Here is a 25,470-nt window from a genome sequence, read left to right on the forward strand (position 1 = left end):
GAGACAATACCATACAGCGATTTTGACCAGACGTTACTGGCAGAAATTGCCCTGGCTCGAGACTTCCACTCCTTGGTCCCGGTTTCCCAGTCAGTTTGTGATATGAATGAACATTATCTATAATTATTTGGCCAAGTCATTTTAAACCCCTATTCCTCAGTTTAGTATCTTGCTCCTCTCATCCTCATTGAGGTATCATATGAAAAAAAGGGCCACGTGAAGTATTTGTCTCTTCTTAAAAGATAGGCACAGGATGTAGACTACATAAGGTACAGTTTAGGTTCCCAGTATTTTGGGAGGCCTCTAGGGAGGCCTAACTTAAATTGTACTTTGAGCTTTTCAGAAGGTGCGCCAAGCATCTGACAGAATACTGTTGGAGGCAGTATTTAGAAATTTGTAAGCTACCACAAATTTTAAAACTTTAGAAAATATTAACTGTGCACTTGTATAATTTAGCTTTCAATAGTATATCAAAGCACTTTACAAATAAGTGTTGTCTTTAGTTTGTACTGATGGGGAAACTGAGGCATGGGGCGATTAAGTGACTGGCCCAAAGTTACAAAATGAGTTATTGACAGACAATTCTGGAAACTGAAGATCTTTCTTATTCACCTAACAGGTATAGCATGGCAATGTCAGTCAAAGCTCTCATGCTCTTTCCTTCCAGATGGTTCAGTCCTGTCCTTTGGGGACTTGCCTCCAAGGGTGAGAAGGTAGTTCAGGTTTCACAGCCTATTCAGTCTTTAGTCTCTTAGCAGAGGCTTCCAACAAGCTGACAGGTTACTGCCAAAAGTATGACAGTAATAACCACTATGCAGTAAACTAACATCAAATAATATTGAACGTCAACTGTAATTGAAAAAGAAAACAGTTGTGTTTTCATATGTTAATAGCAAAATATATGGGAAAAAGTAATAAAACAGTCCCGCTCACCAGAAAAAAAAATGCATGACAGGTGCTACTTTTTACAATGTTGTCCCTAGACGGAGAGGGCTAATGATTCTCCTTCTCGGGCTACCCTTTGAAGACCTATACGGTGGTATCCGCTTTGTCATGGCCGACTGGGGCAGGATTTGTGTGACTGAATGCAGTAAATGACCTCTGTCCTATTCACATTGCTGGGGTTATCTGCTCTGGGGGTGTCCGGAAGGTGAGCTCAGACTGGCCTCTGAATTTGCATGCCCGTATTTTGAGGAAGTGCCGTACGTGACCTTTCCTGTGTGTTGAGATGAAAGTCTTGAGGTCTCTGAACTGCAAATGATACCTGAAGAAGCCTGTCGAGGATACTTGTTACACCTTTTTTAGGTTTCCCAACCATGTCTTTAGCCCTGGACTGGATGCCAGAAAAGAGGGGCCTTCCTAAACAGAGACCTCCGAGACGGAAGGAGGGAAGTTGGAATTCAGCCTTCGGGAAGGAAAGAAGCAAGGAGGAGGCTCAGGCGAGGGGGTCAGGAGCCACAGGCCAGAAGCACTGACTCAGTTATTCCGTGTGGATGAAATGAAGCTAGCCATCCATTAATGTGAAAAGAATTCATTAAAATAGTAAATGGCCGATTTCAAGGGAAGAGCATCCTCCTGAAATAGCACAGGGAGTGGCATCTTTAACCAAAAATAAAAATGAGGAAACAAATGACTGCAGCCCAGGGACTGGGACAGTTATGAGATGCATGAGAAAAGCCAAGATGGTCCCAGAGGCCTAACTTCTAAGAGGCTTTACCACCTGTCACCCCACCCATAGTGTCATTTTAGAGGTGAGTAGGAACTGCTTTTCTTTGTAGCTTTGGTGAGGAATCAGGTAGTGCTGTCTGCCCAGTGTAAACCTTTATTAGGTACAGGTAACAGATACAGTCATTCTACTTTATGTTCTAGGAGTTTTATTCTAAACTGATAATATGACTTTCATCTGTTGAGTTTTTAAAAATTGTTTCTAATTGTGATTGAGTCTTCATGGACTATAGTGTGTCATCAGGGAATAGTTGACCCCCTTTTCTTGTGAGATATTTTAACTTCATTTATCCATAATGTTGAAGTGTCCAAAAATTGAAATGGATACAGGTGTGATTGTGTTTGCCTCCCTTTGAGGAAAGCAGCCATGCTGACTTGAAAATGTCAAAATAATAACACCTGGTTATGACAGGAGATTTTGGTTGTGATGTGATTCACAGACTATTTGCAAGTGTTTTGTTTTCTGGGGGTAGTCCCATTTTGTAAGGTAGAAATATGGCAGCCTAGTAAAAGTGAAATTGCTTGGTAACTTTAGTTCAGTTTTTAAACAGTTTTGGATTGTTGAAACAAATTGGCAGATAGTTGATAGGACAGTTACAAAGTAAGACAAAATTTGAATTTGATATATATCCCCTCTGCCTGCTACTATTCTGGAGGAATTTTGTTCTATGGCTTAGTTTTTAGGATAATTATTGTTCCTATTCTATTTTCCTCACCCCTGCATGTGAACATTCCTTTAGAGATGAGCTGATATTGTCTTAATGACTTGTTACCTTTCTGTGTTTTCCTAGACTGGTGTTAAAATTTGATAGTTAATTTATAGGTTTGATTCCACTAGTAGTTTAGAGAACAGATGTTCACAACTTACTAGTATTAGTACACATCAGATGCAGAAATTATATTTCTTGCCGTTTAATTTTTCTCATAAGATGCTAATATTCATGTGGGCATTTGTCACCTACCGCACATAATTTAATGAAACAGATTTTCTGTCCTCCTAGAGCTTGTGTTTCTCAAACTGTGTTTGCTCTTATGGGCCTCTTCTTTCTATTGGTGTATAGGAGGCAGTAGAACATGGCGATGGAATGTTAAGTTTAGGTTAGGACCCGGCTTTGAAGAATCCCAGGTGTTGAGTAGTCTTGGCAATTTACTTAACTGCTCTAAGTCTTAGTTTCTACATCTATGAGATTACAGTAAGCCTCAGAGTTGTGAAAGTTATTACAAAGGAATTTGAAAAAGGAAGGAGTCCTGGTGGGCTGTAGTAGCCGTGTTAATAGTAGTTTGAAATTAAATCAGATCTTAAATGCTTATCTGCAAAGTACTTTTCTGGTTGCTGCTATAATCCTTTGTATAGTTGAAAGTCTGTAAACCTTTAGTATTCTTTGATTTCTGGTCCATTTCTCCCCATCATTCATGCTTATATTTATATTATTTTGGTCCCAGTCATCGTTCCTTACAAACTAATTAAATGCATTCTTAAATACATGATATTGTCAATATTCATTCACATCTACTACCTGTAGGCCCAATTTTCTATCATCTCTATGCTGGTCTAATTTTTGCTGAGCTTAAAACCAAAGACAGATTCTAGGGGTTGATATGGGACCTCCAGAATGGGGATTGCACAGAATAATCTTATTTTTCCTCTATTCTTCTAGTCTGTTATGTTCTGAACCCACACATGTTTTCGGAAGGACCAGATGGCTGACACTGGCTAATGGGAACCAAAAGACGAGTGAAAGTAACCTGGTTGTCACATACCCCAAGCTTAGAGGTGCTTCACCTGCCCCAAGATAAATTTCTCTTTTCTCTGGAGACTTTACCCCACTGTGTCAAAAAAAGTCTAATACAACCTGACTTATCTGAGGTTAGATTATCAAATTGAGCAGCAACATTTGTTGAATGAAAAGGATTGTACTCAGGACTGTGGGAGAGAAGCATCTGCCTTTACAAAGGCAGTGTAACCTTGTGTTAAGAGTTTGGGTTTTATAGTCAGATGGATCTGGGTTCAAATTCAGCTTATACCACTTATGAGCTCCTTGACAATGAGCAAGTTGCTTAGCCTTTCCAAGCCTCAGTCTTCTCATTTGTAAAATGGGAATGTAGTAGTATGCTCTGCACCTATGATGAGGAATGAATGAAACATGGAGTATTATTTACTATGTGCTAGGCACTATGCTAAATATTAAAGAGCTTTTAATCAAACGAGAGGATAAGCAGAAAGCAAAAAGAACAAGGCTTGAAAGGCCACAAAAATGTCACGTAAAACGTAAAATTGAATAGACATGCTGAAGCTAGACGAAAATGTTAAAATGATTGGAGTCAGGCAAGTTTCTGAGACTCATGAAAGAATATATGGAAGAAGATTGGTACGATTCACCTTGTGTAATCAAGGCATTCCAGGTTTAGAGAATGACATAAAGATATTGAGGAGCCATTATAGACCTCTGGGCAGAAGAAGAAATATAGCAGCTGACTTTCCCTGTTACTTGTAAGAGACAAGTTGGCTGAATAAAAATAGCCATAGCCTAGAATTAATTAAGTTGATCAAACAGGAAGAGAAAGCCCTGAGGGCCCAACAGAATGAGAAAATTGTAGAACTAGGCAATAGATTGAATGGGCAACCAAAGAGGAATAGTCGAAAGTGATTGCAGGTTGTTGGGAGTGAATGAGTTGGTCAGGGTTCCAGAAGAGAGAAATCATGAGGTAGGTTTTCTTCTTTGAAGGTGGGGAAAGATCAAGTGCAGACTGAGCTGTGGCCAACGTTTGCAGACCAGGAATCCACACTAGCTCTAATCAGAGAGCTCTTGGTGTGCGGGAACTGCCAGTTTGCCGACGTGAAAAGAGCCCCAGACTGGGTATTGGTGAGCCCTGAAGTCGCACCCCAGCTCTGCTACTCAGTGAGCACGGGTAAGTCATCCGCCTTCTCCGGGTGGCCTTGATGGCCCTCCCTCCTCTGAGGCTAAAGAAAGGGAGGCCAAAATGTCCAGAGGAACCTACTTCATGTAGTAGGAGCTCCTAGTTATGGGTTATAAACAACCCTCTGTTAGCAGGAAGGTCAAAATGCAACCATAATCAGTGACCCAGAGAAGTGACTGGGACATTGGTTAATTGTACTTGAGGGCCTGACCACTGCTTCCCTGGAATGCTGCAGACCTTTGGGATCAGGGGCAGTTACAGTTCTCACTCACGGGCTTTTCTCCAAGTTGGCCTCACCTGAACACTAGAGAGTTGGCTGCAGTAGTGTCTTTCTGCAGTTTTCCAAGCACTTCATGCAGACAGCAAGAAGGACTGTCTTTTATTGCTGTCCTGTCAATATGTCCAAACACTTCACCTCATAACCCGAGTTGGCTGAAGCGTAGGACCAACCCTGAGTGCTTTGATTCCTGTTCACTGAATGCCGTTTCTTTCAGGGTAGATGTAAGGGTTCTGCCCTTGAAGTACAGTGCTATTGATGCTAGTTTGAGGGTTCAAGCCAACCCGTGGGTTAACTTCAACAGATGAAAATTTTTCCTTGGCTACAGCAACAACCCTAATCCTGACCAGCCATGGAGAGGTTCGGTTCTTACCAGGAAAATGAGTGAATGTGGGAATGGCTCACCACATTGGGAAAACAAAACTCACATCCTGCTGATGGTTGGCTGAGGACTGTCATGTCCACATACAAAGAAAAGCATGTGGCACAGTTTTAGGACAAAGGTGAGCAGAGATCCACTGTGGAAAGGGGCAAATTTTTCTTATAGAGAGAACACCCAAGGCACGCCCCTCGGTAAGCAGTATTGGTGGGTGACCTCAGGCACACGCATGGAGGTTTGCTTTCCCCGGCTCCCCATATCCATTCCCTGTCAGTTAGCGGGTACTGAGCACCTCTTAGGCACGCCCTGCCCAGTGAGCCACTGATGAGCGTATCTCCCGAGCAAGTCACGCTCAGTGTTTTTCACACAGGACTGTTCTCCAGTCTCCCTCTTCAGAGATGTTTGGAAGACAGAGTTGACCCTAAGGCATTCCAAAAGGGGTGAGATAAGAACTCCACATCCTCTTCAGCAGAACATAGAGGTATTGGAACCACTGGGCTAGGTTATTAGAATCAGGAAAAGCCTATTTAGCAACAACACAAGCTCAGATGATCATTCTTCCTGGGTAAATTCTTCTAAAATTAAAGTCCTTCCAGTCCTAGCGTTTCAGAGTTCTGGCTGATAGCCTGAGCGGCGTATTAGGTGTTGGCTGAGAAAGCCATAGATGGTCAACGGTGGAAGAATGGACTCAAGTTCAGAACAGCCGCTCAGTCAGTGTGGCTTTTGTGTGTGGTGTCCACATACCTGTCTATACTTGGTACAAATCATGGTGCCCACTTTTTTTTTTAAGGAAAAAATGACAGGAACTCCCCTCCCATCATTTTTTGACTAAATTTATCAGGATAAAACATGATCCAGGGGAGGAGTCTGGGAAAAGGCAATAGCAGAGCAATGTGGAGGAAAGGAGTTTTCTTTTAATCGAAGACTAGTACACATTTAATAATTGCTTTTTGTTCTTTCACCTAGACATATGGGAGAAAGGTTGAGAGATGTGGCCTCTGGGAGTCCAGCAAGAGGAGGAATATTGGAAGGTTTTTTTGTTTTTATCAAACCCTGCCCTAGAGGGATTTTTAAATTTGTTTTGGATTCATTCTCCAGAATTCCTTCATCTTCTTCATTCTTGTACTAGAATTATTGAAAGATGCTTCTTGTTTTTAATAGAGCAGAAGAAGAAGGTTGTCTGTGGCTGAAATTAAGAAATGTATCTATCGAACTGTGATTGAGAGGCTTATTCACAGGTTACACGAGATGTGTATGCATGTACATGCATGCCAACATACACAGTATGATACATGCATGTGTGGGTTTATATCCCTCCTAAAGGATTCAAGAGGAGAGTGCTTTTGGGGAGCAGAGATTAGTTTGATGTTATTTTTTGCAAAGCACAAAGGGATGTTAAGATGGATTTAGAAAGATTCTCTGACGTTAGTTACCAGGGAGCACTTTACTTTCTTGAAAGCACTAAAAATGCAGACAGTTAAAATATTTAAATAAAACTAAAATTGGGACCCATACAGTAGTTTTAAAAGGTATTTTACATGATAAAAATTAATTTGTCCCTATCCATCTGTCACTCTTGGATACCTCTGGTGCTACCATATTGGTTTAAATTATCCCATTATTAAGCCAGAGGAGGACCTACCATTATTTGTCATACTTCTGATGTTGGGAGAAACCATAGAGGTATGCAATATGGCTCCCTCATTTCATGAATAAACCAGACCCAGAGGAATGAAATTATTTTAATACGCTTTTCAGAGTTGGTTTATAGCAGAATGAGGACTAGAACCCAGACCAGTTCTTGCTGTTCTAGTCTTAATAGTTAGTGTGCCTCAGTTTCTTCATCTGTAAAACGGGGGTAATAGTACCTGGCTCTTGGGTATTGTGAATATTAAATAAGATAACATTGTCTAGTATGTGGAGATTAATTAATGTTAAGTAATATTTTATTGTTATCTAGCCTTCCTGCCTTATTTGGGGAACGCTTTCACTCTGTTGAATGAAATAGTCATTCATTGAGTAAAGCAGATCTAAATAAACAGTAATGTGGTAGAAGCAACCACACTGACCTGGTCTTTACTTTGCTCTCGGAACAGGAAGTCCCTATCAGGTATGTGGAGGAGGAGAATACCTGTGGTGGAGGAGAATATTTGGTTTAATCTTCCAGACTCACCCAGCAAGTCAGTGGCAGAGAAAAATGACAGTCAGATGCCTGATTTATCCTTGGACTGGACCTTGACATTAAAATGTTCCAAATAGAGTTTGTGGCTTTTCACAGAGTAACAGCCAAAATTTTCCTGTGAAATAAATTTGATCTCAAGTCAGCTATTTTAATAAGTGACTTGAATAGCCCCAAAATGTGGCTACTAAGTAACCCACCTGTTTACTTTTTAGAAGTAAATATTAAGGAAGGATTGTTGGGGCCATTACTCTTTAATAACACGAATTGGTCCCTACAACTCTGGGGAGAATTTCATTGACAAGATATGCCTTCCTTCAGCCTCAGCTGCAAAGAAACATAGGTCTGTCTGAGCATTAATTTTTGTTTTTAGGTCATTTTGCCTCCACTTAACAGATTGTCCTCACTTTCCCTCAGAGGCCAGAATGAGTTCTGCATGTCAGCCTTGGAGCAGAATGAGCTTGCAGAAGGTTGTCTGGGAGGATGCATTCCCACGGAGGTCTGACATCCGCATCACACTGGTTCCTGACCAAAGCTTGGCTTTCTATTTCAGATGACTCACAGAGCTTAGGGTCCTGCATTCTCTGATCCCTAAGTAGTTGCAAACCCTAATTATTCTCTGACCCCCAAGTAGTTGCAAACCCTAAGAAAACTATGATTTATTTACTTAATCTTTAGGAGTCTGTGTTTTCCTTCGGACATCACATTAGATGAGTCAGGGTCACTGAGTGGTGCCAGGGCAGTATGTAACTCTCAGGGGTGTGGAGGCCATTTCATCATGCCTGTGTTGAATGTTTTCTCTCATCCCTGTCATAAGATGCCAAGAGTAGTGATGCTGTGGGCAAAGCAGACCTATGACTAGTCTTGACAACTAAATTAAGGAAGGTACTTTTGTGGGGAGGGCTTTGTGATCTATTTGCAAATAAACCAAAGTAGAAAGTAGTTAGAATTGTTTTTGTATTTGCTTTTTAAGTTTTTTCCTCTAAAAATGGTAGTTAACTTTCCTGATGACCCACCCTATTTCAGAAATGAAAGAGCAGCTGCAATATATTATCTATTAGATTTTTAGTAGCTAAAGCACTTTTTAACATAGACAGCCAATGATCTGGAGAGGTGTTACTTTGTCAAATATGGCCTCGTGTTTGCAGTCATTCTTATTAAGCCGCTCAGCACTTCCAGCCTATGGAAGCACGGAAACGTGTTTTCAAGACTTCATAGCCCGTAAATTGAGCCAGGTGGCTTCTGAATTGTATTAACTGCAAAACATTTCCTATTAAATAACTGAGTCTATGTTACATTTTTTAACGGAGTTGAGATTCGGTGACTCTTAACCTTTGAATGTCATTCATACACATTTCCTCATAAAGAACCCTCCAGAGTTGTTAGCTCTATGTCCATTGTCACCTGAAGAAACTCTTGTTGGAAAGGAACTCTTTAGTAAAGGGAGAATTCCACAAATCTGAATTCTCTCACTCACTTAACATATTGCTGAGTACAGCATTACATGCCAAAGAAATTAGAATCGTTTTGGTCAGGCTGGATGAACTTCGCAAGCCTTGTGGCCTGTTTTTCGTTCCAGTATATTTAAACGCAGAGAAACACTTATCAGTGTTTGCCTGTGTTGGAGTTTAAAGACATTGCTGGTAACTTTCGTTTGTGATCAAGTATGATCATTAAGATGGCTTTGGTTTTTAAATATAGGCAGTGGTCACAAAGCTAGACTTTTCACAGCTGTTTTAGACCAAACTAAAAGTTCATTGCTAATACAGTTTATAGGTTGTTTAACCTTGCTTATAAATATATTACAAAATTTTATAAGTTGTACTCTATAACAAGCATTGATAGGATTGGGGGAGGTTGCTTTCTTTTCAGTTATGTTTTAAACCACCAAACCTCTTTGCTGGGAAATTCCTAGCAGTAGTATGTATAGAAGTTTGCACAGTTGTGTATAGGTTTTAGAGAATTCCAGCCTACCTAAAATCTCAGAAATGAATTTGGAATATGAGGAAGTGAAGAGTTCCAAATATTTTTCTCTGATAAGTTCTAGAACTTTTAATTCACTTGTGACTAATTTGTTTAGGTAGAGAAACAGGAACTTGAAAAAAAATTTCACTGAGGAGATTTGAGATACTGTGATTATTTTTTAACATGGTGTGTTATTCCAAACATGATTTAACAGTTAAGACACAGTGCCTGAATGTAGGTCTAATTGATGAGTTTTATGTGATTTGAAAGAGCAAATATTCAATCTGATAGAATTATGTATTTTGATACCTTATTCCAAGCCTCGCTGTGGAGGTCTTTGCAGTTGCCACCAAGTGCTTGGGGGAAAAAGAAGTGGTCTCTCCATTTAGCCAGCCTCCTACTAGAAAGATAGGAGTCTGCCTTGAGAAGTCTCCCAGTCCGGGTGCAGTGCCTGTTGGTACAGCGCAGAGTGGTTTCAGCTAAAGGGAAGAGAAAACTGATCTTAGTGTGCAAACCCCACCTAACCTTTGCTAAGCATGAACCTCTTTGCTTTCTCTTGAATGTTAGTGAAGCTGGATGGCATACTGGTGCCAACCAGGATTTTGTTTGCTCTCTTCTAGATACGGCTTTGTGGAGTTTGACGATTTGCGTGATGCAGACGACGCTGTTTACGAACTGAATGGCAAAGACCTGTGTGGAGAGCGAGTCATTGTTGAGCACGCCCGCGGCCCACGTCGAGACGGCAGTTACGGTTCTGGACGCAGTAAGCATTGAAAGGGCATCTGTATCAGTGACATGCCTTTGCTATGAAATGTTAATTTTTTTTAAAGTAATTAATATTACATTGACATGTATTGATACTGAAGCCATTTGTTTTAAAAATGATGTGTCTTTTAAATGTAAAATTGCAAATAAATATCTTTGATAATGTTTAATTTAAATTAAATTAACGGCATAAATTTCTTGTTTTAATACTTTATAAATATGTTTAATGATGTGTGTTTGTGTTGTTGTTTTGTTTTTCTCTGTAATGCAATTGTTTAACATAGATTTAACAAAGACCTCAATGTTTTAATTAAAAGAATCCTTTGAGGCTAAGATGACTGCCTGTTCCATTTGCTGACCTTGGGTTACCTTTCCATGCGTGGCTCTTTGAACCATTGTGGCCCTTGGCTGACCAAAAACAGGAAGCCATGTGACGACCGCAACCTTTCCCCATTAGACCTGGGTGGTGAGGATCCCAAGGGTTAGACACAGATGAGATTAAACTGAAATAGGTGCCTGAAAATCTTTTTTTTTTTCCATATAAAATATTCACAAAAACTTTAATCACTGTGAGTAACACCAGTAACTGATTTAGTAATTTGGCTACTTATTTCTAAATTGTTAAATTGTTAATAGTTTTTAATTTATGCATGTTAATTTTAAATATAAATATTAATGAATATATACTTACAACTTTATAAATTGCATTAAATTTTCATATTTAGTTGATTGCTCTTTTATAAGAACTTGTTTATAATTAAGGGTGGGGATAGAGTTAAAATACATGTGCATTTGGGGTGGGGATAAATGGTATATTTAAGGGGAATATGTGCTGTGTCGTTTTTTCCCTTTTCCTCCACTAAAGTAATCTTATCTATTTGAACCTTCCAAAGGTGGATATGGTTATAGAAGAAGTGGCCGAGATAAATACGGCCCTCCTACCCGCACAGAATACAGACTTATTGTGGAAAATTTGTCAAGTCGGTGCAGCTGGCAAGACTTAAAGGTTTGGGCCCCATTAACCTTCTGGGATAAAGTCGGGCAGGAATTAAAGTTGGAAAACAGGTGGATTTATACATAGGATATAATAGTGTTACCTGTTTGAAAGCTTCCTCAAAGCATTCAGAAATTCTCTGATTAAAGTTTCTGTAGGAGAAACTTTAGAAACAAAAGACACCAGAATCTCACTGCTGCCGTACATTATGGGCCTATCACTCTAAGGACAATCTATGACATGGGAAATTTTCCTCTGTAGAGAATGTTACATAAAGACATGCCAATGTGATTTCTCATCAATTAAAGAAAAAGTTGCAACCACCAATGTTTTCCTGCAACATTAATCATCATAGGCAAGTTTATGTGCACTTCCACTGTAGCTCCTCACTGGTAACAATGACTTTCTGACCCACGTTTTTTCATAAGGTTTGTTTTTCATGGAATATTTATCCTGAAAGAGTTTTAATGTCAAAAATCAAGGCCCAGTACTATATTGACCATCCAGTGTACTGATCCCAGCTCATTCTTTGAGAAGTGTTGGTTTTTAATCTCAATAGGGAGGAAAAGCTTAACCTGGATGGTCTTAGGAGGACAAAGGTCAAGGATATTCAGAGTTTCGTGTCTTGCTTCATGTGTTAGTTCATCATTAAACAAGCCGTCTAGCAAAGTGCATGAGTATATTTAGGTTCAGCAAGTAGTTAGGAATCCTTTACATTCATACAGTTTTAACTTACACAAGCACTTTTATATAATTCTTTTTCCTTTTTTAAAATTGCTTCCAACAGTTTTTAGATAACAAAGGTGAGATCCAGAAAAGGTTAATTACACAGTTGGTTTTAGCAGAAGAGCTGGGACATAAGCTGGTGGTTTTTCTAGTACATTGTGTTGGTTGTCAGCCTTACAACAGGCCCTTACTAAGTGTCTGCCAGAAACACTGTGCTCACTGAAGGAATGACTCCAGTATTCTGAGTGTTAAGGTTTGAACATTTTGGGTAGAAACTTGAAAGGCTTTCAAATTTTGGGTTGAAATGGAGCCTAGCCAACGTCTTCAGTTGGCTTTACCTTGTGTATCTACCTTTGGTAGTTTCACTCTTAGGAGAGAGTCGTAAAGCCTTAAGAGCAGGCTTTGGAACCCACCTGGCCGGATTGAATCCCAGCTTCTGCCACGTACGAGTCAGTTATTTTACTTTGAGTTATTTTCTTTTTGTGTTTTATATCCCTCAAATACGAAACGGGACTAATACTTGTTTTTACTCAAAGTTATGAGAATTGAATACATTTTTGTATAAAAAGCCTGGCACAATAAATGCTAGCTATTGATTAAAGGAAGTGCAAAAATAAAACAGATTTAAGGGTTATTATTTCTTAAAATGTATAAATTTATAATGCCCAGTGAAGATGGTGTTGAGATGAAATTCATACAGTAGCATACCTCTGGTGTCACTGAGGATGGGGAGTTTCTCCCATAGTGTTGGGCAGTGCGGTCATGCACTGCATGAGAACATTTCGGTCCGTGGTGGACCGCATCTATGCCCGTGGTATACCATACCACCTAGCCATGGAGTAAGCTGCACCATCTAGGTTTGTGTAAGCACGCTCTATGATGTTCCCATGACACAACTGCTTAGCAACACATTTCTTAGCACCCATCATTAAGCGGAGCATGGCTATATTAAGAATTCAGGTTCTGAGATATAGCTGCTTATGTTCAGACCCCGGCTCATCCACTTACTATCTGAATGACCTTGTGCAGTTTACTTAACATCTCTGTATTTCACTTTTCTCTCCTGTAAAATGGGAGTAATGATTATATCTACCCTGTGTGGCTGTAATTAGGATTGAATTAAATCATTCAATAAACATTCATTGTTAGCTGCTGTTAAATTAATTTGGAAGTATGGCAATGTAGAACAAAAGTAGTGACACTCTTTGAGCCTGTTGCCAGAATTATATCACATATCTCAACTTACACACATAACTTTATTTAACAGTTTCAGTTTTGGCATAACTTAATAACTTCCTCATTCACTGTCAAACGTATCCCTATTTGGCTAATATATGGGCCCCCTGCCTTATACCCAGAATCTCCAGTCCTGCAAATAGTTCAGTTAAAGTAAAGCAATTTTTGTACAAAGATGTTCGTTGCTGGATTATGAGTAATAGCAAAAAATTATGTGTAACCTAAAAGCTCCAACATTTGGGAAATCCTCAGAAAAAGTATTGGACATACTAATTACAACAATAGTGTACGTTAAGACGTAAACGTTTTATGATGCAAGGAGCAAAGAAATAGTATGAAAGAGTGTGTTCGAGGTTTATAATTTTGTAAGTACGGAGAGGAAAGTAATAACAAAAATGAACTGCTGCTGAATATCTATTAATTTGTTCTACAAATATTGAGTGTATATTATATATAAAGAAACGTGGGAGAAATTAGCCCTAAGTCTCTTGAGTTTTAAATTTACCCCAATTTCATTTTCTTTTCAAACACTAATATCTCCTCTTATCATATATCACTTTAGTATTTATGTAGCATGGTGTATTCTCTCATTGGATTATATCAGGTCCTCAGAGAGAATGGGAAAGAGGCTGAGAGCAGCGAAGGGACGTGCGTGGTCAGACCACTTGGAAGCCAGATCCGGACAGTAATGTTCTGTGGCCTTCCTGTCTTTCATTTGTTTTGAGGAGATAACGTAACAACAATTTTAAATACAATTGAGGTGGTAATTTCCTAATCCCTTTATGGGTTTGTTTACATTTTACCTTAGATATTTGTCAATATCTATACATGTTTTCAAACAAGGATTTATAATGAAATGTAAAAGTCCCAACTTAAATGTCGTGACATGAGCTTCTAAAGCACATGCCACTGTAAAATTTAGAAAATGATCATTAACTAAAAATTTATATTCACACTTAACTTTATTTAAAAGAACAGTTAAATATTTATTAATTATCTGTACCACCTACCTAATGCCTGATGCTTTAAAGAACCTCAGTAAATGGTTGGTGTGTAGATGGAAATATTTTAAGAGTGAACTTCGTTCTGAGGAAAACTGGCATTTCTTCCTAAAGAAAAGGAAAAACTGGTTATATTGATTGCATTAGGTACTTTAACAAAATGTGTCTTAACCTATTTGGCTATTTTCTTATTCTTTAGGATTATATGCGTCAGGCAGGAGAAGTTACATATGCAGATGCTCACAAGGGACGCAAAAATGAAGGTGTGATTGAATTTGTGTCTTATTCCGATATGAAAAGAGCTTTGGAAAAGTTAGATGGAACTGAAGTCAATGGCAGAAAAATCAGATTAGTGGAAGACAAGCCTGGATCCAGACGACGCAGGTCCTACTCCAGGAGCCGGAGTCACTCAAGGTACTGTTGATGTGATGTGTTTAAAGCTCACTGTAAACTCATTAATGAATACTGAGATAATCCTTTTTCATTCTCCTGTTGAATTCTCAGTGACATGGTTCCATCTGGTTCAAAACTCAGAACTTGGAACTGAATGTTTATTTGTAAAGCTCTTGAACGCTAATGTTATGAGTACCTACAGAAATAAGGTCCTTTCTCTGAGACAGGTGTCAATGACCCTCTTTAACATTTCTTCTTGGGTCCCCCAGCTCATATCCTCATTGGGGCCAACATGGCTACTAGTCCCATGCTTACCCAGATACTCCAGCTACTCAAGAATGGAGACTTTCTTATTTGACAGCTGCTCTGCAAATGGGCCAGGCACTTGTGAACAAGACAAACATGATATGTGCCCTCATGAAACTCAGTCTAGTGAAGGAGACAGGCATTGAGCAAATAATTACCATTGTGCCAAGTATGTCGAAGGAAAGGTATAGAGCAGAACCAGTCTGGAGAGCAAAGGCTTCCTGAAGGACATGTCAGAAGCTTCCCCTGACCCCAGATTTCCCTTGGGTCAGCGTGGGTGCTTTGGTGGGACCACTCTGGCCAGAGCGAGAGCCTTGTGGTCCCCACGCATGTTTGCTCACTCCAGGGTGTCTGGGTCTCACCAGCAGGAGCACAGGTAGATGGGTGGTGGATCATCCTAGAGTCCAGCCCCTTGGAGCCCCCTTCCACATGTGCTTTCACTCCCTCAGCCTGCAAGGGTCAGATTTGCCATCAAAAACGACAACCTCTACTTTTTTTCTTTTGTATTTTGATAAACACTGAAGAAGCTGGAGCTGTTAAACTTTATCTTGAGGAAAACCTCAAAACTGGTTTATCTGGTGTCGTAGAACCTCTTACTGCTTTCAATACACAATTAGTAATCAACTGTTTTGTATACTTGTTTTCAGTTTTCATTTCGACAAACAAGCACTGTAATTATAGCTATTAGAATAAAATCTCTTAACTATTAAAAAAAAAAAAAAAAAAAAAAAGAAGCTTCCCCTGAAGGATAAGTTGGAGATGGTGGGCAGAGAGCATAAGTAGAGAGTAGAGAGAGGCAAGCAGCAGGAGAAGCCAGATCCATCTGAGCCCCGCAGGCCAGGTTAAGGATTTAAGAGCAGTGGAAGTCCTTGGAGACTAATAAGCTTTTCAGGTTTTGTTGTTTTTGTCTTTTAACTTTTTATTATGGAAACATTTCAAATATCTAAAGCATTAGAGAAAATAGTTTAATGAACCCTGAATCCCCTTGTACCTGTCACCCATCCAACTTTAATACTTTTTATGTCGCCAGTCTTGTTCATCAGCTCCTCCTGCTGCATTGTTTTAAGGCAAGTCTAGACATCCTGTCATTCCATCTGTAAATAAACCATATCCCAGCTACCAAATTTGTATTCAATTTCCCCAATTATCTCAAGTAGTATTTTTGCAGTTGGTTTGTTCATATTAGAATCCCAACTAGGTCTATACATTGCAATCAGATGATGTCTCTTAATTCTTCTTTTAACCACTGATATATCCTCCTTCACCCTCTTTTTATTGTCCATGCATTTAGTTGTCGAAAAAATGATTACCTGTTCTAAAGATTTTCCCATAGTTGAGATTTTGCTGACTGCATCCTTACAGTGGCATTTAACACGTTCCTTTATCCTACTCCCCATATTTCCTATAAACTCATAGTGAGATCTTGAGGCGTTTAGAATAAGGCCAATTGCGCTTCATAAGTCGTGCTTTGTACTTCCTGTTGCATCACGTCTTGGTGTCTGGATGTCCCACTTTAATGAAGATAACATGTACCACTGTTGTGTTCAGGCTGACAACAGCCTGCACCGTCAACATTCCACCTCATAGTTCTACCTCGAGCCACCCAGTGGTGTTTGGGAAATGATGACTTTCTAATTTTCTCATTCCTTCTGCATTTAAAGACTGTAACTCTATAAAGGATGATTTCCCTCATCCATTCTTTTGTTATCCTCAAATAGAGTTTTTATAGGAAATGCAAAATAAAGGTTTATTACCTTTATTTACTAACTTTCAGAGTATGAAATGTGCTTTGGCAACCTCCAAAGTGGTGATGAGGGTGGTGGTTCAGTATTTTGAATGAATTGTTGGATGTTTATATATTTATGTTTCACCTATTATAGTCAAAATTTTTTATGTTCAGATTGTTCTGCCAGTGGGAGCCCTTCAAATTGGTTCTGGTTTCAGTATCTTTTGGGTTTGATTTTTGTGTGAATCTGCTTTACTGAATATTTCCCCAAACTTTTTATTGTGATCATTTTCAAACATAAAGTTGAAAGAATAGTTCATGAATACCCACATACCCTCCTTTAGCTTCAACAGTTGTTCGCATTTTGCCTTTGTCTTTCTCGCTCTGTATGTGTGTATGTATATTTGTGCACACACCCTATACATTTATTTTGCTGTAGCACTTGAAGGGAAGTTGGAAAAATTACTACCCTTCACTCCTAAATACTTGAGCATGTGTCTCCAAGAATGAGGATAACCACACTTCTGTTTTGTAACCGAAGAACATTAATAGTGAGTCTATAATGTCATCCAGTGTCCAAGCCACATTCCAGTTGCTCCAGTTACTCCATGGATGTCTTGATAGCTGTGTTTTTTCCCTGACCAGGACCCAATCCAGTCCACTCATACATAGCAAGAGGTTGTCAGTTCTCTTCAGACTGAAGCAGTGCCCCGACCCGCTTGCTCCTATGACATTTACTTTTCTTAGTTTTGTGGGGGTTTCTTTAATGCTTTTCCATATTCTGAATTTATCTGTTTCCGCTTGACATCATTGAACTTGTACTCTACCCCCTGAAGTTCCTGTGAACTGGAAGTTAAGTCCAGAGAGGTGTGAATGAGATACAGGTTAAAATTTTTGGCAAGAGTCCTTTCGTTAGTGATGGTGCCAAGGAATCTGTGAAAGTTTTCCTCTTGTGTCATGATGAGATGTTCTAGGCCCATCTTGTGCATGTCCTTCCCTACACCTGGGATCAGTTGTTTCCCCCAAGGAGCCCTGGTTGCTTTTGGTAGGAAATGATAAGAAGAGTCCACAGTCTTGGCTTATTAAAGATTTTTCTAACCTTGGAGTGTATTTTCTAAATGGCTCTCTAATCACAGTGAGTTGAATAGATAAGTAAAGGATAAGAGTGCTGGAAGTTGAGCTGGCAGGCTGTTGTGGTACCAGGGGAGAGATGGTGGTGGCCTGCTCGGGGCAGCAGCAGAGATGGATAGACCGGAGAAAATGAAGAGGCAGAATCATCAGTATCTAAGAGAATGAGGGAAAGAGAGGAGTCAAGGGTGGCTGTGGTTTCTGGTCTGAGGAACTGGGTAAATAACAGTGACGTTGGTGGAAATAAGGGAGGAGCCCAGCAAAAAGCGGGTCTTAGGGGAAAGTGGGTTCAGGATTAGAGATGCAAAGAGTTTCAAGTAAGCCATCCAGATGGAAGGTTTGTGAGCAACTAGATCTGTGGGCCTCGCGCACAGGAAAGGGTTCTCTTTCAGCTTTTTGCCTGGGCACAGCCAGTGCTGTACATAATTTTTTATTGAATGCATGTGTTAATTGACTATTTAGCTAGCATTTTGTCAGTGAGCATTTAAAAAAAATGTTTTCTTCTCCTAGGTCTCGCTCTCGAAGCAGACATTCTCGTAAGAGCAGAAGCCGAAGCGGCAGCAGCAAAAGCAGTCATTCTAAGAGTAGATCTCGGTCCAGGTAAGTCTCCCCTGATGTAAGTGGAGGGAGGTCAGCAGGGAACACCCGTACCATTTGCCACATTGGTTTTTAACCGTTACCATTCTTCCCTCACCCCAGTTTTTCCAGCTCTGGACTGGAATCATGGGGGTTCAGAAAGCAGTCATTGGCCAGAGCAGGCCACGCGTTACCCGGTGGACACAGCTCCACCTCCCTTGGGTCTTTCCAGCTCATGACTAGCATCAGATGTGAAGTTGCATGTGATCGGCTGTTGCTGTGTCTCCTCAGGTCGGGTTCCCATTCCCGGAGCAAGAGCCGCAGCCGCAGCCAGAGCCGCAGCCGCAGCAAGAAGGAGAAAAGCCGCAGCCCCAGCAAGGATGACAAGAGCCGCAGCCGCAGCCGCAGCGCAGACAAGCACCGCAGCAAGAGCAAAGACCAGGCTGAAGAGAAGGTCCAGAACAGCGACAACACCGGCAAGTCCAAGAGCAGGAGTCCCAGTCGGCATAAAAGCAAGAGCAAAAGCAGAAGCAGGAGTCAGGAGAGGAGAGCGGAGGGGGAGAAGCGCGGGAGCAGGAGCAGGAGCAAGGAGAAGAGCCGGAGTCAGGAGAAGGGCCTCCGCAAGAGCGGGAGCCGGAGCCGCAGCAGGAGTCGCAGCAAAAGCAAGGACAAGAGAAAGGGGAGGAAGAGAAGCCGGGAAGAGAGCCGCAGCCGTAGCCGTAGCCGCAGCCGCAGCCGCAGCAAGAGCGAGAGGAGCAGAAAAGGCAGCGGCAAGCGAGACAGCAAGTCGGGCAGCAGCAGCAAGAAGAAGAAGAAGGAAGGTGCCGACCGCTCCCCGTCCAGGTCGCGGTCCCGCTCGGCGTCCAAGGAGCGGGAGCGCGCCAAGTCCGAGTCCGGCCAGCGGGAAGGCCGAGGGGAGAGCGAGGATGCTGGCGCCGGTCAGGAGACCCGGGCCCGCTCCAGGTCCAATTCCAAATCCAAACCAACCCTCCAGTCAGAGTCACGCTCCAGATCAAAGTCCGCTTCAAAAACCCGGTCTCGGTCCAAGTCTCGATCCAGGTCCGCATCCAGGTCGCCTTCCCGGTCCAGATCTCGGTCCCACTCACGGTCCTAACTGGCTGCGACCACAGCTGGAACTACCCGAGAAGTTTTGTACATGTTTGGTAGCCGTAGCACAAGTGATTGAAGTAGAACATACGTCACTGCTGTACATTTTTAACTCCCCTAATGGTGTGTCTACAGTTGTTAAATCTAAGTGCTTCCTCTACGTAACGCCTCCTGGCGCCAGGCCTTCCTGCTCGACTGAAAACAATCTTCTCTTTGAAAAACCCCTTTACTCATGGCCCACAGTAGAATATCCAAAATGCCGTGGCTTTCCGCCTGGCCTTTCCTACAGGGAGCTCAGTACCTGGACGGCTCTGAGGCTGGAATGATGACATAGGTAGGTATGGTGAGATCAACCATTTTTGCCCTTGAATCGATGCCCTTTGATGTATGCCATTTAGTGAAAGTGCTAAGTCTTAGGTTTCCTACCACTTTGGTTTCATATTTTGGGACTTAACAAAGTTGTGAATAGCACAGTCAAGGAAAATTGATACCTGCAGTAACCCATAGGAAATAAACTGTAGAGTTCCATATTCTGGTATTGTGATTATATTGTTTTATATTAAAAAAGAAAAGAAAAGAGTTTTTTTTAATTTTATTTTTCCCCGTCTTGCAAAGTATAGTGACCCCTGTTTCCATTAAATTTGAATAAAGACTATTTTTGCTTGACAAAATTTCATGGTGCTTCAATCCAAGTTGCATTGCCTGAGCTCTCTTGATACTTCTTTTTGTAGCGTGAAAAGGTCAGTGTGCAATGGCTGTTTGGTTCCTTGAGATCAACCGTGAGTAGGGAGCCAACACTTTCCTAAAGATTTTTCTCACCCAACAGAATAGTTTCTCAGGAATTTACAGTCCTTCCATTCTTACGAAGCTTCTGGCCAAGCTGATGAGAAATGAATCTGTTTGGGAACCTGGAGCGTCACCACCTGAGTTCTTCCTGAACAGAGTTCTTTGTTCCGTGCCGGTTGGACTTGCCGTGCCTCTGACGTGGAACCTCTTCACCACAGGGCTCGGACGGATGAAAAACCAGGAAGGAAAACTGCAGGGTGAGCTTTGGCCCCCACGTTCTCTGCATCACTGTCTGGCCCAGCTCTGTGCGAGGCACCAGATACAGTGTTCCAGTCTGGTGTCTGCCCTTGGGGGACTATTGAGAGGCATGAAAGCGGGTGGATGCTAAAACCTTCGTCACATGCTGCAGCAAGCTGGGGAAGAGAGAAAGCCACTTTTCAGACTGCTGCCTGTGAATGTACTGGGGACTGTTCCTAGATTTACAATACTGTCCTGTCCCCTTCTGTAGACCATATTCTGTAGGACACACTGGGAAGGCAAATCCAGTTTCTTGCCCTCCTGGAGTTTGATCTGGTTGCAAATGATAAAACACTAAGGTAAAACTTCATCTGGGTTCAGATACATCTTGGGGGAGACAGCACATAGACTGAACCTTTGGAGATGTGAGGGTGTAAGGCATTCCTGCTGAAAGACATCTGTTAGCAAAGCCGTGGAGCTGGGCAAGCACAGGACGGTGCCCAGGGAACATGGAGTCTGATAATGGCAGTAAGAGAAGCAAGTTTGGCAGGATGGATTGAGTCGGAGGGCTTTAAATACGAGGCGGAGGAATTTGGGCTTTCCTGTGAGCGTTGGGGAACAGAAAATGTTTGAACCTGAGGAGACGGGTTGTGGCACTGCTGCTGGAAGGTCCATGTGACCGTGAGTGGTGGGAGATGAGATGCAGGGAACCCACACTTGGGGAAACGCGGTAATTGCAGATGCTGTGGGGCCTGAACGAAGGCAGTGACCTGAGGGAACAGAAAAGATCAGCCCGTGACCTGGGGAAAGGAGCTGGCAGAGGCCATCCCAGGTGGTGAATCCTTTTTGAGGAATGGGGAAGAGGTAGGGGAGTGAGTTGAGTTTTGGAAACATGGTATTTCAGGAACAGACTGGGCAGCCAAACCCAGAAACCCCTCCAGCTCCCTAGAGCTTGCCCTCCATTCTTCATTCTTGTGTCATCGTGACAAGGTGACGCTTCCTCGGATCTCGTGTTCATGTCCAGTAGGTGATTAAGGACTCAGCACTCCCTGATTTTAAAGCCCAGTTTCTAAAGATTCACCTAAATTTCACTGTCTGACACAGCAACTCTTTATTTTTCCAAATTCTCTTCCAAGCTTTGTTCTTTCACATTCTAAACTTAGTTATGTCATTTTTCATACAACTTAACTCAATTTCATGAGCATTGGAAAGTTCTCACTTAAATGTTTAAGGCACATTCTATTCTAACCAATGCATTAGCACGCGTGATTCTCAAGTGTAACAGTACAGAAGTTCCATATACATAGAAGGGATTTGCAGTCATTTTTCCCCAGCAAATTTTAAAGCCATTTATATTTACTGAGATTCTGAAAAGGAAGAAGTAAAAATAAAAAGCACGAGTTCCAAACATGTGCCAGCGATGAGTACTTTTGTGTACATTTTTCATCTTGTTTTCAGCACCAGGCCCAATTGCAAACAAGAGACTGCGGTTCCATGTCCTCCAACCCCCGACAATGTTAGCTTAGAATTTGAGTGCCTTCCGTAGGCCAAGCACTGCTTTGGCACTGGGGGCAACATATGAACAAAACCCACAAGGCCCCTCTTCTGGAAACAGGCATGTGACTTGGCCCACGGTGCTGTAAGTACCGAGTGCCTTCTGTGGGCCAGACACCGGGCCAATCTGCTCACTGGCAAATCATTGCAAGGGACTCTCCTGCTGCCCCTTAGGAGAAAAAGTTTTCTAAATGCAGTGCTTGCTCTAGACTGCAATTTGCCTTTGACAACAAAATGAGCCATAAGGTGACAGTACCGTTCGAGGCTAAAGTTGAGTAAAGCCTGCTCCAGGCCAGCCACCCACGGTCCAGTGGAAGAAAGACCTTAGGAAGCTGAAAGAGGAAAGGCCTCAGTTTGATTCATTCACCTACCTACATCTACTGTGAACTAGGTAAAAGGGGACGAGGTCAGAGAGGTCAAGTGTTTTGTCCAATGTAGCACAGCCAGTGGCAAAGCTAGAATTGATTAATCTCTACATTTCTGTGGTTCTCCCTTGTAAAAATTTTATTTTTGATAGGAAGCCATTTGCTTTGAGTCACAAAAACTAGGATTTGAATTCAGGTTGAACTCAAGCAGTTTATACAAGACTGAATCTGCTTAAGCAAAAATTTGGATGTGGCTGCAGTACAATACCACTAACCCACTGCTGTGAATAAATTTTAATTGCCCCATCATTTGATAACAACTCAAAGGCCTGCTTAGGACTGCCTATTTGTCCAAGCCCAGGTCATTATTCCACATTCTAGGTGCTAAGGAGTGAAGAGACGGAAGAGGGGCCATTTTAGTTTCTACAGTGGGAAGCAGTGCATTAATGCCCACAAAAATACACTCAATAGGGGATTTCCCAAAAAGGAAGCAACCAAAGAAATATAACTACTACAATTCACCTCTTTGGATGCTCAAAATCCATACGTACCTTCCTTTCTATACTTAACTATCCTCCCCTCTCCATCCGCCCAAAAAAGAGTGGAAGGCAAAGAACAGAGGTAACGAGTAGAAAACAGTAACAGATGTAGATATTAAACTGTCAGTAATCACTTCAAATGTCAATGATCTAAATAAAAGCCACTGTCAGAGTGGATTAAAACAAGACCCAGCTGTATGCTGTCTACAAGAAACCCATTTTAAATACAGAGATTGAAAGTAAAGGGGTAGAGAAATGGTAACAAACCAAAGGAAAGCTGAAGTAGCTATATTAATTTCAGACAAAGCAGACTTCAGAGCAAGGAAAATTATCAGGGACAAAGGCATTACATAAAGAGGTCAGTTCTCCAAGAAGACATTTAAAAATCCTTAACGCGTATGCAACAAACAAAGCATCAAATACATGAGGCAAAAACTGATAAAACTGCAAGGAGAAAGAAAGAAATCCACTACTACGGTTGAAGACTTCATCCCTCGATCAGTAATTGACGGATCCAGCGGGCGGAAAATCAGTAAGGATATAGTTGAACTGAAGAGTTCCATCAATGAACTTGATCTAATTGACATTTATAAAATAACAACAGCAGAATACACGTTCTCAAATTTACATGGAACATTCACCAAGATAGACCACATTCTGGGCCAAAAACACTAACAAATTTAAAAGAATGGAAATCATGCTGAGTATGCTCTCAGACCATCGCAGAATTAAACTAGAAAACAACAGAAAGATAGCTGGGAAATCCCAAAATTCTTAGAGATTAAATAACACATTTCTAAACACATGGGTCAAAGAAGTCTCAAGAAATCTTTTGAACAAAATGAAAATACAACCTACCCAAATTTGTGGGATACAGCAAACGCAGTTCTTAAAGGGAAGTTTCCAGAATTAAGTGCACCTATTTTAAAACAAAGAAAGGTCTAAAATCATAATCTAAGCTTTTGCCTTAGGAAACTAAAAAAAGCAAATTAATATTAAGCAAAAAGAAATAATAAAAATTAGAGCAGAAATCAATGAAATTGAAAACGAAGTCAGAAGAGAAAATCAACAAAACCAAAAGCGGATTCTTTGAGAAAATTGATAAACTTCTAGCTAGAGTAACCAATAAAAAAAGAAGACACAAATTACTAGTAGAAGTGAAAGGGGCTATCATTACTGATTCCGTGGACTTTAAAACGATAAAAAGAAATATGAACAACTCTATCTCCACAGATTTGATAATCTAGATGAAATGGAACAATTCCTTGAAAACCAATCTACCAAAACAGAGAAATAGGTAATCTGAATAGGCCTAAATCTATTAAATTAATAACTCTAAAACAAAGCACCAGACATAGTTGATTCACTGGTGAATTCTACTAAACATTTAAGGAAGAAATTATACCAATTTTCAAATCTCTTCCAGAAGCAGAGGAATACAAGATCTTTGGTTTCTTTCACTAGAGATCTTGTACGTATTTTGTTAGATTTGTACCTAAGTATTATATTTTTGGAGGGTGTTCCTATAAATGGTATTGCTTTTCATTTCAAATTCTAATTGTTCATTGCTGTACATAGGAAAGCAATTGGCTGGCATATTAGTCCTAACTCATTTTATGAGGCCAGCATTATACCAAAACCAAAGACCTTATATAAAAGGGAAACTACAGACCAATGTTCATGAACATAGATACAAAATCCTCAACAAAGTATTTGCAAATCAAACCAATGATGTATAAAAAGAATTACATAGACCATGACCAATTGCAGTTTATTCCAGGTAGTCAAGACTAGTCCATTCAAAAACCAATGTGATGTAATCCATCACATGAACGGGGTAAAGAAGGAAAATGACACGAGCACACCAAGAGATGCAGAAAAAGCATTTAAGAAAATCCAACACTCATTTCATGATAAAACTCTCAGCAAACTCGGAATACTTTTCCTCAACATGGTAAATCCACAAAGACCTACAGCTAACATCAAAAATAACAGTGAGAAAATAGATGCTTTTCCCCTAAGATCAGTAACAAGGCCAGGATGTCACCTCTCACTCCAATTGTCACCTCTCCAATTCAATACTCCTATTCAACACTGTATTGGAAATCCTAGCTAATGCAGTAAGATAAGAAAGGGAAATAAAAGGTATACAGATTGGGAAGAAATAAAACTCTTTGTAAATGACATGGTCCACTCTGTAGAAAATCCCAAAGAATTGACAGAAAAACTGAAGCTAAAGCAATTATAGCAAGTTTTCAGGATATAAGATTAATACACAAAAGTCAATTGCTTTCCTATGTACAGCAATGAACAAAGAATTTGAAATGAAAAACAATACCATTTATATTATTAGTACCCCCCAAAATGAAATACTTAGGTATAAATCTAATGAAATAGGTACAAGGTCTCTGCTGAAAGAAATCAAAGATCTAAATAAATGGAGTGATTCCATGTTCATGGATAGGAAGACTCAGTCTTGTTAAAATGTCAGTTCTGTCCAACTTGAGCCATAGAGTCAAGGCAATCCCAATCAAAATCCCAGCGAGTTATTTTGTGGCTATCAACAAACTGATTTTAGAGTTTACAT

General features: G+C 40.7%; 1 protein-coding gene across 3 annotated transcripts in view; it reads left to right on the plus strand.

Annotated features, from left to right (window-relative positions):
- SRSF4 (serine and arginine rich splicing factor 4) overlaps window positions 1-21,824 on the plus strand; it is a 28,545-nt gene extending 6,721 nt beyond the window's left edge. Inside the window, exons 1-8 of one of the 3 annotated variants that reach the window (XM_081054841.1) lie at window positions 5,324-5,424; window positions 5,671-5,781; window positions 7,897-7,978; window positions 10,065-10,207; window positions 11,103-11,215; window positions 14,366-14,580; window positions 18,230-18,319; window positions 18,587-21,824. In XM_081054841.1, the coding sequence (XP_080910967.1) occupies window positions 7,905-7,978; window positions 10,065-10,207; window positions 11,103-11,215; window positions 14,366-14,580; window positions 18,230-18,319; window positions 18,587-19,409 (1,458 nt within the window). In that variant the 5' untranslated portion in view covers window positions 5,324-5,424; window positions 5,671-5,781; window positions 7,897-7,904 and the 3' untranslated portion in view covers window positions 19,410-21,824. Of the gene's footprint in view, window positions 1-5,323; window positions 5,425-5,670; window positions 5,782-7,240; window positions 7,979-10,064; window positions 10,208-11,102; window positions 11,216-14,365; window positions 14,581-18,229; window positions 18,320-18,586 lie in introns of those variants that run through there. The other 2 variants (XM_081054842.1, XM_081054840.1) reach the window with 2 other exon arrangements.
- The last annotated feature ends 3,646 nt before the right edge of the window (window positions 21,825-25,470 follow it).

This window comes from Rhinolophus hipposideros (genome assembly GCF_964194185.1).
Source record: "Rhinolophus hipposideros genome assembly, chromosome: 8".
NCBI classification, from domain to species: domain Eukaryota; kingdom Metazoa; phylum Chordata; class Mammalia; order Chiroptera; family Rhinolophidae; genus Rhinolophus; species Rhinolophus hipposideros.